Source organism: Pleurodeles waltl, chromosome 8 (assembly GCF_031143425.1).
Source record: "Pleurodeles waltl isolate 20211129_DDA chromosome 8, aPleWal1.hap1.20221129, whole genome shotgun sequence".
Taxonomy (NCBI): Eukaryota; Metazoa; Chordata; class Amphibia; order Caudata; family Salamandridae; genus Pleurodeles; species Pleurodeles waltl.
This window is the reverse complement of record NC_090447.1, coordinates 509,193,266-509,206,571: the sequence shown is the minus strand read 5'-3', so window position 1 is coordinate 509,206,571 and position 13,306 is coordinate 509,193,266. Positions and strand designations below refer to the sequence as shown.

General features: G+C 43.3%; 1 protein-coding gene across 6 annotated transcripts in view; it reads right to left on the bottom strand.

Annotated features, from left to right (window-relative positions):
- The window catches only part of LIMS1 (LIM zinc finger domain containing 1), a 253,547-nt gene that overhangs the window by 136,665 nt on the left and 103,576 nt on the right, over window positions 1-13,306 (bottom strand). The window contains exon 1 of one of the 6 annotated variants that reach the window (XM_069204478.1): window positions 2,066-2,488. The exons of 3 other annotated variants lie outside the window; for them this stretch is intronic. Coding sequence is in view for 1 of the 3 variants with exons in the window: in XM_069204473.1 (XP_069060574.1) it covers window positions 2,188-2,294 (107 nt within the window). In the remaining 2 variants the exon portion in view is untranslated. Of the gene's footprint in view, window positions 1-1,952; window positions 1,975-2,065; window positions 2,489-13,306 lie in introns of those variants that run through there. 2 more of the 6 variants (XM_069204473.1, XM_069204477.1) reach the window with 2 other exon arrangements.

The following is a 13,306-nucleotide window of genomic DNA, read 5'->3' as shown; positions in this document are numbered from 1 at the left end:
CTCAAAGTACTGGGCCCAAGTAAAGCAAAGAGGCGGCTAGAAATAAACTGGTCTCCAGTGGGGGTTGGGAATCGTCCCTCGCTGCATTGTTCCTGCTGTCAGCGCTGAAACTGGATCCTTGCTCGGGCATCAATGCTGCACTTCTTTCCTGTCTAGGATCTGGAGGAGTCACCTTTAGGGGAGGGGGAGGAGGGGCAGACAAAACCCACGGCGATCCATGCACATCTACAATCTAGACCCAGGTAATCCACCCAGTATTTTTCCCCAAATTGCATTCTAATATTAGGTCACGGTTCATTTATTAGAGGCCAAATACCGGTTCCAGACAGTCTAAAAGCAATAAATCCCAGCTTCTGGAAGGTGTACATACCCTTGTAGGTAAAGGAGACATGATCTAGTTGTCAGCTAAGGAACAACTAGACCAGGGCAACAAATCTATAGGTCTCCACTCCCCAATTTGTTGACCAAGCTGAGTGAACCTCGGCAAACCTGTATCGTCATGTGACTCAGTTTAGTTATATGCAAACATCTAAAAAGTCTAGAAATAGGCGAACTCGCTGTAGTAGTGTAGTATAGAATTTGTATAGCGCTTTATATACCGGAAGAGGCTGCAAAGTGCTCGTATTTGTAAAAGGCTGCTATGAGCGCTCTCGGAGACCCAGGATGAAAGGGTGCTGGATAATAAATACTATCGCCCGAAGTTGACATGTACATGTCTTTCTTTGCTGGATTTAAGGACCACTAACAAGACCCAATAAGCCTCTCTGACAGAAAAGTCTGCAGATATCAGCACTGTGTTTTTTGGCTGGGCTGCTGCAGAGGTCACAAGTGGTTCTGCTGCATTCTTTTGCCTAAAGCCATTTCAATCACCAAGAATTCCCCCAATGGAAAAAGGAAAAGCAAGATCTAACAGGCCGCGCAGGGCCATCCTCCTCAGAGCGCTGTAGACACACAAACATAGCACACCCTCAGGAACCAGGTGGCATTTACGAGTGCTACACAAAAAACCTAGCACACTCGTAAATTATGCGATCCATGTATCTGAACGTGCTTCAGATAGCTCAGCTGGTTAATGCATCTGCTGCGAAGCACTGTGTGAAAAGAACAGCTCGTAGGTTTGAATGCTGGTGGGGAAATGCAGCCTGTCATCCTTCTAAAGCTGATAAAGTAAGTATCATGAAAGCGGAGTATATTATGTAACAGCTGTTGTTAACTGGGTTGCGGAGCAACAAGTATGTATGTTCGCAGTTGTGATCAAGTCTCCAAGCATAACATAGAACAGCAATTTGTAATTATTACTGCTACGTCTGCTGAGGGATTCCTAAGCGCACAGAAATGGTGAGTGCTCGGGGTTTAAATAACGCACAGGAAAGGTGGACTCTTCCTCCGTAGGGTTCATGTAGGAGGTTAGCAACACTGCCTGCCGGTGCCTGCCTACGACTGATGCAGGCCTTGAAGCCCATCTGTTTCCTGTTACTCAGCTCTACAATCAACGTGCGCTCATCACCAGCCCTACAGTCACAAACCCTTCCCCAGCCATGGGTACCGCAAAAAAAGCAGGGCAAAAGCAACAATATCAAGTTGTATCGTAGTGGCACGAAAACCTAAGTACAGGAATAATTTTTCATTCATGTTTTGCTTGCGGTGGCTCCAGTTTACTGGAACACATTTCCAGCCCTAGGTGTTCACATAACACACGGGCTAGTACCGGTACCACAAACAGAAGCTTAAGTCTTACGACTGAAAAACTGAACCAAAGTCCCCAAAGTAAAATTTGCTGAATGAAAACGTTAAGCAGCGCTGGAAGGGCGCAGACCCCGTGACATGCAGCCACCTGATCATGCTCATTCAAGCCCTGGCTTTACTTAGTTGCTTTACTTTTCTTTTATAAAGGCAGGGTACAGCTACCCGAAGGGAAACAAAAAAAAGGGAGACGTGGACACCCTACTTACAACTTTGTGGCTCGTGAGGGGGCTCGGGTGACCAGATCCAGACATGTTAGCGCGACACCTTTCTTCCAGTCCGTGGCTTTCATTTGACAAACCAGAATGGTAAAGTTTCTTACCTCAACAGGTTTGGCTGAAGCAAACTACAACTCCCAGGATGCACGTGTTTAAGCAGACGTCCGGGACCAGGGACATGGTGTCGTGCGGAGACGCAGTCACCTGCCCGCCAGGGCGCACTCACCTCAGCCTGTCCTCGGTAAAGCCGTTGAGTCCCAGGCTGTCGGGCCGGTCCCGCCTCCTCCGGTAGAGCCCAGACTGCGACAGCTCCTTCAGCTGCAGCCTGTTCATATCTTCTCGAGAGGGAGAGAGGTTTTTCACGTTTCTGCAGAGGGGCAGAGTTGCCAAAATGCCTGAAGACGGTACGTGCGCACACACCTGCAGCGCGCGCCCTGTGGCGCTCTCGGCGGCGCACGGGAGAGGCCCAGCGTGGCTTCCTGTTCCTCGCAGGTACACACCCTCTCTGAAGGGCACTGCCGTGCGCTCCCCTTATCACCGGGCCTCGCACCGCCACACAAAGGGGGGTGGGGAACAGGCCGCGAGGCTTTTGTCCCTCCCGGGGGCCAGGGCACACTTGGAGTGGGACAGTGCACAGGCCTCAGCTTCTTGGAAAAAATCGGTCAAGTAATGAGCAATTAACTCCTTCCCGGCTCCATTCATATTCACGACTGCTAGTGACACAGAAAAGCCCCTGCCGACATCATTACACATTTAAAAGCCACCACTCAGACCAATGCCAGTGAAAGAAAAGAAAGCGCGCACCTTGTGGTCTCTTTCAGTGTGGTCTCAAGCCGCGTGACAGGGCAGACGCAGTGCCTCTGACCCCTCCCGTGCACACAATTAACCAGAAACAAGGCTGCAAAGGCCTACATTGACCGCATCAGACCATCCAATCGGGAGAGGATGTGCTCTTCCCGGAGGGGGGAATCTGTAAACTGGAAATAAGAGCGTGGTTTCCTGCAACAAAGGAAAAAGAAATTTGCCATGCAGTTGCGACAGTTTCTGTCCTTTTTCCTGGTCAATTGGTGAAAGGCAGATCAACATTCTGCTTTCTATTTTAAAAGTAAGAATTTTTTTTATGGGAGTGTAGCTCACACGTCCAATCTTAAATATGAGACTCTGCTACATTTTTTTCATTATCTGGACTGCAAAGTTTATAACAATAATACTGATAATATGAACAGCAATAATAACAATAATACAACGAACAGATGTCATTCAACACAAAATACATACATTTCACCTCTGTAGCCTTAACGTTAAGCCACTGTAATTTCGCACAACAAAATATAAAATTGTTCAAGCGGCTGGTCATACAGCAGAACATAGTCATTTTCGGGAGGGCAAGCAATATTTTGCTTTCAGCAGCATTCTGAGACTCGTAGTCTAAGTATGATTCACCGATACTACATAACCTACGGATCGCAACAAGGCGGACGCTGGAAGTAAGTAAGTAAAAAAAACAAAAAAAAAACAAGGATTTGCAAGGCAATGGGTCTTGCGTTTGCTCAAGTTAGAGCAATTAGCTTTGTAAATTCCTAATTGGACTTTTCTTGCCACAAAAACTGAAAATGAAAAGCAAATCAGTTGACATAAGCGAGCCGACTCAAAGCTCTACGGCCGCCATGAGCATGAGTGCGAAGGAGAGACACAAAAAGAAAAATAAGTTTGCTCGCCGTCAAACGTATTGGCAAATGCGCAATTATCCATGTAACAGGGTTAATGGCAAAGGGGGTAACAAAACTGCCCCAAGCAGGGACAAATGTAAAGCATTTACCAATGATAAAGGATTTTTGAAAGGCAAGCCCATGAACGAGTGATAGTGATGGGTGTGCATGGTTAAAAGCCCACAAATAGATTATAACAGGCCAGAGTGCTTGCATGCTCGACTTAAAAACCCAGCCCAGTCCAGCACTGCAGTGTCAAACGACAATGGACCATTCTCAGCAGTCCTATAGTGAAATGTTTCACTGCACAATAAAAGCGAACACTGGGGTCTTTGCCCAAAACATGACAAGTGTGTGTGTAGTTGACTGGTATCTTTGACATACGTCAGCCGACGCTTATAGTGACACTGCCTTCCGAATGCCACAGTTTTAACCTTTTGCTTGTATGGCAAACACAAAGAAGAAAATAAAACTGTTCCCTCCTTGATACCAAAGAAACTTGCTTTTGTACTGGACAGGACAGGACACCCACTGTGGGCGGAGGGCCTAGTGCCAAAATCCAGAATCCAAATCATCAGATCCAAAATTCTCCACACCTTTTCTAAAGTGTGAAATTAAAGTAGAGAGGGCTCAATGACCCTGCTGATGAATGTGTGATCCCACTATCCCAGGAAAATGGAAAACTTTGTGCATTCTGGTTGCTGAGGTTGGCAAGTTAAGGATACAAAGTGTTTTCCCATGAAGAGAAGTGGAATATTCTCAAGAACAACAGGCAGAAAAGGACCTTCTCTGTTCTTACTAGCACATAATATGCTTGAAGCAGTCTAAATAGCCAGTATATCTGTTTATTAGTTGTGTATTACCTATCCCAGCTATCCTTACAGGTTGTGGTGTTTGGTTTTCAAAGCGCACTTGTTTTTCAACTCACACATGCAGCCACTCTGCCTCCCACACCATGGCTTACCTTTCCACACTGATCCTGAAAACGCACAGCTACGGGCCTTTCAATGTTGTGGAAAGCAGCAGTTCACCCTGTTATGGTCCTTGGGTGTAGTAGTGACTAGGAAGAGTACACGTGAATGTTACAAAGACTGAAAGGGAAGTCTTGGAAAGCCCTGCCTTTCATTGACAAGTTATTATTTGCACCCCTCTGAAAAGTTTTAGGTACAGTTATTTTAACTCAAACCATGCAGGTGAGCCTGAGAGTTTTGTTTGATATGGGCTATATTCAGAACAAGCATTTGAAAGGTGTTCGCCGACCTTTTGGCTTTACCAATGCTGTTAAGCATCTTCAAAAAACTCTTGTTGATATTTAAAAACTACACCAAAAAGTGCAAAACTGGCTGCTTATTCTTGATGTATGCCTACACATATGTAATGACACAGCGGGTATACTGGCTTTTGTGAATGAATTATTTACACATGGTTTGCTCATTTTGATCATACTAAATATATACAAATCACTGAAAATACTTTTTGCCTCTGAAGAAAGTTTAAAACCACTGCTTCCATCCATACATTTAGTGGCTAACGTAGAGCTGCCCGGAGTAACTAGTATAAATTGTTATTTTAGTTTTGTTTACCTTTGTCTGTGTGGCGCATCAGAAGAAGCCACCTAAAAAAAGCAGGAGGGTGACCTGGCTTCCCTTACACAGGTTGTCTAGTGATGGGTTTAATATTTTTAGATAACCTGTGGTGGCTCCTAGGTCAGAGGTGCAGTTAGTAAAGCTCACCTTGAAGAGCACTTAAACGCAGTTTTCCATTATTTGCGGTGTTACATAAGTTGGCAGGACACTCTGTTACCCTGACTCCACCTCCTCCGAGCGATAAATTGGTTATGTGCAAAATAACACACTATTACTCTGAATTTATTACATATCGAAGGCTGCAGTCTGCCACAACTCAACTTTTAATTATTCGGAGGCAGGATTATTTATTAAATGGCTATAATACGTAATAGGAAAAAGTGAACATCATGCTAGGTTATACACAATATGAGATAGCCATTGAACGATATAATTCTAAAGAAGTGAAGTTCAAGCTTTGACATACAAATTTAGCAAAAGAAAATATGACGTATCACAGTAGCAGTTGTTGTCTTATCTAGGACAGCCGGACTCTACTACAGATCACCCCCATATCAGCAAAAAGGAAGAAACGCATCCTCTTACTCCGTGCTCAGCCTCTATGCTCCCTATTTACAGGTCCGCCCCATTCACAAAGTAGAACGTTTTTCATTCTTTTGACCTGGCCTCAGATACATATCCTGCAGCAGGACAGAGACTCCCTCCTCCGGTCACTCATTCTATCCCACGCCACGCTCCATCAGATAGCACACCACTTCACAGTTCCCTCTCAGGTCCTGTGGCTGACTCCCCTAGCCTTAGCTCAAGGCCTCTTTATCCCTATAGCCTGGGTCACTGGAATTACACGGCACAGGAGGGCCACATTATGCAGCAGGGATGTGTAAATTATGTGGCCAGAAAAGACAAGTTACACAGCTTAAGGCAGCACAGCTGTGACAGTATTACTTCATTATTTTATCATTTGTTTACTTGTTAACACTGTCTGGGCATTGGTTGCACTTCATCAGTACCAGTAGAACACTTGAATATAGCAATAAGCAACAGAAAGATGTCAAGTCAACCTTTGTAAAGAGCCTTCCAGTGCCCGCCAACACGTGCTGCTGCATTTAATTAACCTTTGACCTGTTTGAGCTAGGAACAACAATTTGTTTGTTACAATCTGCAGATAATGTGGCAGATGATGGATTATGTGGCAAATCCGACAAATCGATAATTATGTAAAAATCACTGCAGCAGCACAGTCGCATAATTCCAGTGGCCCTGCCTATAGCACACCGTGTATCTTAGCCACTCCCAGACTACTTTAAATGCAGACAGTGGCATAAATCTTAAATCCTTGAGGTCTATGTTCAACAGGGTGTGCACCCACATCTTGCCAAGTGGGGTGTAGAACAATCAGGGAGCTCTATGCATTCCAAGTCTTTCTACTATGTCAGTTAAAGATTGGACAAGGCAACTTAGTGTTTCATTTTACGAGCGCAGTTACTAGTTCTTCAATATTAGTTATGGCAAACATCAAAACACTGTCGTCTTTATATAGCCACCAAGAAACCAAGCAACCTGGTGCAAAGTGAAATCAATATACACCTGATTGTGAATACGACTGAATGTGATTATTTTGGAACCTCTTGCTTGGTGGTGTTGAGAATATGTGGACTGCTTTAGTAATATGGCCTCAAGGTGAAACCGGCATTACTCCAAAAGAAAGAAAAAAAAAAAGAAAAAAAAAAAAAAGAAGACAGCAAACTGGAAAAAGAAGTGATCAAAAGAAAAAAAAGAAAGGGGTTATCAAAAAAATGTGCAGTTCTTAAAAATCACTGGGCGCATTAAAAGGAACAGGATTTACTGTTCCAAGCGAAGCCTTCATGGTCTGAATATAGGTATGTGCAAGAAAAACACCTTCAGCAAACCACAGAGTGCAGTCAACCCTGTCCTTTAAAGTCAGTGACACTGCAAACAAAAGCAGCGTTTAGACTTCAAGAACTGCCAACTAAATCCCAGGGAAAATATGCAAATACTTAAACAACTGAGCCATAGACGCTATTTTAGAATAGATATTCATATGATGAGCAGATACGGGCTGTAAAAATTCTTCCTTGGCAAAGCAAACGCTGAAAAATATGTCTACAGCACAAAGAAAGAATAAAAACACTCCCAGTCAGGTTGTAACACAGTTGCATATGGAATAAAAACAGGTTTAAATGCAGGAATTTTCAAAAACGGAAAACTCTTCTCTGGTCAGATGCAATACAAATCAGGGGGTCTTTCCCATAAAGAAATGGGATGAAAGACCTCACGTTCAAATAATAAAGTGTTACTCAAATGGTTATTTCTATAAATGGTTTAAAAAAAGTCACAATATGAACTTCATACCAATCAACTACAAGTTTTATAATCCATGTCTATGAATACAATTTGTGTAACAGCGCTTCAAAACACTTTTAAACTTTCAGGTTATTTACAACTGTGGGCAATACACACGTGGAACATAAATAGTGTCAATTCTTGTGAGACTCTGGGGTAGAGAGAGATGCGGTCTGCACCAGAGCTCAAGTTCTGGCCCAACTGCTCAGCCTATCTTCCAGCAGGGGGGGCTCTGGAGTGGCTTTTTAGGTTCCTTCACAGAAGGTCTTGCTTCCCCTTTAGGAAGTGCTGAGAAATCAAGATTTTGGTGAGCATTTGCTGGATTGTGTTTTTTTAAATACTCTGGAAGAACCCATGGAGGAAAATATGTAAAGGGATGGGTGAATGGTTAAGAATTTTCTGTCTACCTTATCCTGTATTGGACCTCAGAAAATGCAGATATTTGGAACATTTTTGACCATTGCATATTTGATTCTTTATGTAGGGTTTTTGTTTTACCTAGTGCAATGTTTGTTAATAAATATGCCCCTGAAGTGTTTTAGCTCTAAACCAAAAAAGTCATGATCTCAGCCCTTTTCTTTGGCGTGTCCTTTTTTTTTTTACCATCACAATGCTCAGGCGATACTTGTTCTATCTGAATATTCACACTCATGTCTTTTAGGCACAATTCTGCAACCTACACCATGATGAAGAGTGGGTGAGGAGGAGCGCTTGTGTAGAGCATTATTGAGGGGCATTTTCTTTTCTCTAACAGAATCCCTAATGGAGGTTGGCATCTCTTTCACATAGGCGTTATTTCACTGCAGTACATATGTTTGTATACTTCTGTATTAAGCAGTGCATACGACACAGATGCTGAAGCAGTATTATACCTTTCCACGTTGAGCGGAAACTTTCGCAAGTAATTCACGCAACATTAGAAAGGATTACATCAGAAAGAAGGAATGCATTTTTGGTCTATAAAGGTGTAAGTTTATTTTTTTAAGCTTTATTTTGATTTTGGCAAAAAGTAAAATCAGTGGTTCAGTATGCCATTATAACATCATTACATTGTCAAACACTTGCATCTTTTCCGTGCTCTAACATTCCTATAGTGGTGTGACATTTGTCATCACTCAAACTTACATTACATGCTAGTGTACCTCAATTTTACGGTCATAAGTTATTATCCTACTTCATTCCTTGCTGGCAGGTATTGCTTCACTGGCGACCATATATATATCTAGAACTAGACTTACTTGGTGGTAACACAGAGTGCATTTCTGACTAAGTGCCCATAGTAATAAGTCTGTCAACGTAGGAATTGCAGCCATTTGCAACTGTTGCAGCTTCTTAGGAGTATGTCTGGAATTAATGAGAAGTACTTACACCCAGGTTTCGAATACATTCCAACTGTAAGTCTACATTTACTAACTGCCAACTTTTCAAGGAAAGCCATTGTAAGCTGGACCCAACAACTGTGGGTTCATCTCTATATTTGATCAGTTTGTGGTACTGCGGAGGTCCCATTACGAGTTAGTGATTTATTCTTGACTGTGCAACAGAGCACTCTTGAACACTACCAATCACAGGAAAGGTTAAACAAGTAGCCACTTGCTCTTAGGTGACCATCAACTACTGATTATTACGCTAGTACTCCACCAACAAAAAAGTAACAGAATATCGCCACTAGAAAGCATTCCCATAATTTCCAGCTCCTTCAATTTATTTAACAGTGTGTGTAAAAATACAGCCACTACCCACTGCAGGGAAACGTCATGCTGACAACCGCAGATATTTTTGTCTCTACAATAGTCATTTTTCCAGTAAAGGTTGCTCAGTTCCCCCTCGATTTTCCATTTCCTGAGATGAACTGATGGGGCATGTAACGCCACTAGTTCATGGAAGTTTGCTTATCTCATTTCCACCCGGAAGGGGCCAGAGACTGGAGAGCTTTCGGAAGCAATTCACCGCCACCCCATTAAAAACACAACAGCGTTAAAACTGTGTATGGGTATCCAGAAATCAGTATTAGCTTTGAGCAACCAAGGGTTGCAGCATCCCATCAAGGTTGCCAGATCACGTGTCATCAAGAGCGGCTTTATCCACTACGTGCTTTTTTAGGACATAGAACTTTGCATGCTGGGACATGTAGGTCAAGACACATAATTAAAATGACATGTTCCACCATAAAAAGTTGCATTGGCAAAAAAATAAAGTAAAAAATGATTGGACAAAAAGGCCTCCGTGGAATGGGGCCATCTGGCAACTCATTCCCTCAATCACTCATCAAATGCTTGGAAAACAGTCAAAGGTCTACTAGAGGAACGTGTAGTAACAGAGTAGTCTTGGTGAAGGAGTGGCAGGTTACACAGGGATGTACAAATCCACCCTTCTAAATTCAACTTTACACATTGTTTTTTAGTAAAGACATTTAATAAACGAGTGGTGCAAAGCATGAGCAGTGTGTGCACTGGCTAACAAAACTGTACAGTGGATGACCAGAGCAGTTATAAATGACATATCCAGATGTGTTATCTTCAATATGTTCTTAAAATGTAAAAAACATAAAATCTGAATAGCCCATTGACCCAGGGAATCAAGTGTTCTACACTCTTTTGTACAACATCTGTCGGTATGTGCCTCTGTTCAAAAGGGTAACTTTACCCGACCAAAAGAATCTGATAATTTAAAAGCTAAGGCGTTGAGGAAACGTGCGTTTTAAAAAAAATCCAATTTGTGTAGTAAACGAGAAACGTAAGGGCAACTGCATGCACTGCACAAAGAGAAGGGAAGGGCAAAAAAAAGTTACAAACAGAAATCACAGATCTAAAATAAAAGTATGGTATGTGTTAATTCGGAAAATGAAAGGAGGTTGACTAGGCTAGCCCTCAAAGGAATCTGTTAAAGGTAAAACTGACAAGGCTTCTTAAACATAAACTAATTAGTTGGGTGCCTGGGGTTGCTTCGTTTTAGTTATGAGAAGGGCTATTTGGGGAGGCGGGGGCAGTGGGGCGCGTGGGGATAGTCTATTAAGGTATCGCAGCTTTAGAAATGTAGCAACTCTGTACCCGGGTGATTACCTGGAATGTGCAGAGACTGAACAATCAGATCAGGAGGAGATGCTTGCGACAGGCAGGATGCTGAGCGCTGGAATGTCGCCATCGGAACACCACAGCATTGCTCAACACGCCCGTGACATCTTAGGGTGGGAACGCAAATCCCTACGCCCCTAGATGCTCCAAAGGGTCGAAATGCCCTGAATTAATGCACAGGAGGCGGACTTTCTGGAAACACCAATACATCCAGGAGAGGTATTTATGGAGTGCCTAAGGCTGAACAGACCCTAGGCCCAGAAGATCCCAGAATAAAATGTTATTTAAAAAATGCACTTTTTGTGGCCCCAGCAGTAGAATTTTGCACAGGCTTTAGAGCGGAGTACACTCAGGGAACATTTAAGGAGCTTATGACTGTCTCCCTCATTTGGATGAGGGCCAAACTCGACTCAAATTGTGGCGGTCTGTCAATTATAATTGTATATTGCCTAAACAATTGCCAAATACTTGCCCGCAGCACGGAGGGGATGCCTGGTACTTTGCAGAATCGTGACATATATGGCTTTGTGCCAGGCAAGTCTCCAGACAGTCTGCATATTCAACAGTGTTTACTAGGATGCTTAATGTAGACTGCAAGGAACAGACTGACCTCATGTAGACAGTGCTACCCTGCAAACATGCCATGCTAAGGTGCACAATGTGACACGAATATTAGCAGCTGTAATTTAAACGGGATGGAAAAGGTGGAGGGGGTGTCTAAAAGGAGCGTGGCCGAAGAAGCATAAGGAGGAGTGCTTTACAAGAGGTGTGGCCCCGGTGATTATGGGCAAACCTAAAACATGTGAACTGGACTTCTGTGATTGACACCGCATGCTACCTGGTTAGTATTTAGATACCTGTCTGTGCACTCAAATATATAACTCAACAGACACATACAGCTAAAACAAGCCATTGCTCCTGACTTTACAACTGCTTGCTACCGCTTATTTTTTTCATAGCAGATGAATGACTAACAACTTTCATTCATTCTTTCACATTATTCTTCAGTGTCTCTTTATGTTTCAGTCACTTATGTCTTTCTCTCCATACATCTTTCTCAATTTCCCCCACTTGGGTGTCCCATAGTTGTCACCAATCATTTAATGTCAATTAAATAAAATAATACAACGTGTATTATACAGTAAAATCATTACATAAAATGTAAAGTGCTACCATTTTATCTGCACATCTCACATTTCTTTCAACTCTTCTCTCCACGGCAAGCTTTTAACACTCTCCTGCACGCACTCCTTCTACAGGGACTTTTGAGGTCTGGGTTGTGACAGCACAGCAGGCACACACACCTACTGCTAACAATAAACACGGATTTGCCTTGGGTTCACCCCTTTCAACCACAGGCTGTCTTCAACTAGCCTCATTTAGCCATTTGCTCGACAATTTGTCAATCATATCTTGCCTCAGACCCGTGGAGTGTTCATCTTCCACTTAATGCTATTGGCTGTTTGAGTGTATCCTTCTACCGCCACTCAAGTGTTTGTACTTAACTGTGTAAGGGACTCATTTATAAAGCTCCCCCTCTGTTCGCTCCTTCTGGTTCCCTCCTGTATGACTCTATACTGGTGCATGTATTACCACATTACACCCAGGCCTATCAGCGTTGCCAATGCTTGTTTTTCTTGACTGTTCCACAAACACATACACACCTCTCTGCCCCTCTTCGTTGAAATCGCCCAGACACCATGAGGGAATCCAGTTCTCAATATTTACTGTACCATGTTAGAATGCTGATTTAAAACAAACTAAAGAAACATGTCTGGAAAATAAAAATCCTACTAGAAAATATTAGCAAATACAGTTGCAACATGAACTAAAACGTGACGAGAGAGAGCGAAACAGAAACACAGAAAGAAGCGGGGTGAGGACAAGGCAGAAAGAATGAGTGAAGTGTAGAACAGGCACATTAAAGTTGAGTATATAACTTTTACGCTACTACAGTGCACTCTAGTGGACAATACAGAGAATAGCGCCATCTTAACGCGGCGCGTTAATAACATTTCAACGAAACACTCGCTCTGATCTCGACGAGAATGCAGGTGGCGAGCCAGGATCCTGCTTGGCTCGAGCCGAGCCCTGAAAAAGAAAAAAAAAAAAATCAGCTGCAGCCATAACAACTCGTAAAAAAGGTAGAGGAAGGCAGGGTCCACTTAACTTGGTGCGTGACGATGCAGTGGTCTCCTCCCTCTGGCTAAGGAAGATCGGACAGCGCTGCAGAGTAAATACAGTGTACCTTCATCCGAGTCGTTAAAGCCCCCCCACCTTCGTCTCCTCCATACCATTTCAAGGGCACAATTCGAGGGGCTGTCAAATGCATAATTCCAGCAGCGGTGAATGTGCTGGGTATGGTGTGGGAATCAAGGAATAAGCTGGCATGTTACACCCTCAGTTTCCTGCAGAGCCAAGTGCTCAGCAACAGCCAGCATTTTTCATGTCTGCGAGTTCCTTTGGTGAAAAACCAATTTCCCTGTTGAGACCCATCACTGACTATTTTGACACCGCACAGACCAGAGGTGTTGGGGAACAGAGGGGGCAATTGAGACAGGCTTCCGTAGGTCGCCACCTTTCGAAAAGAAAAATACTGACAATTTGTGCAC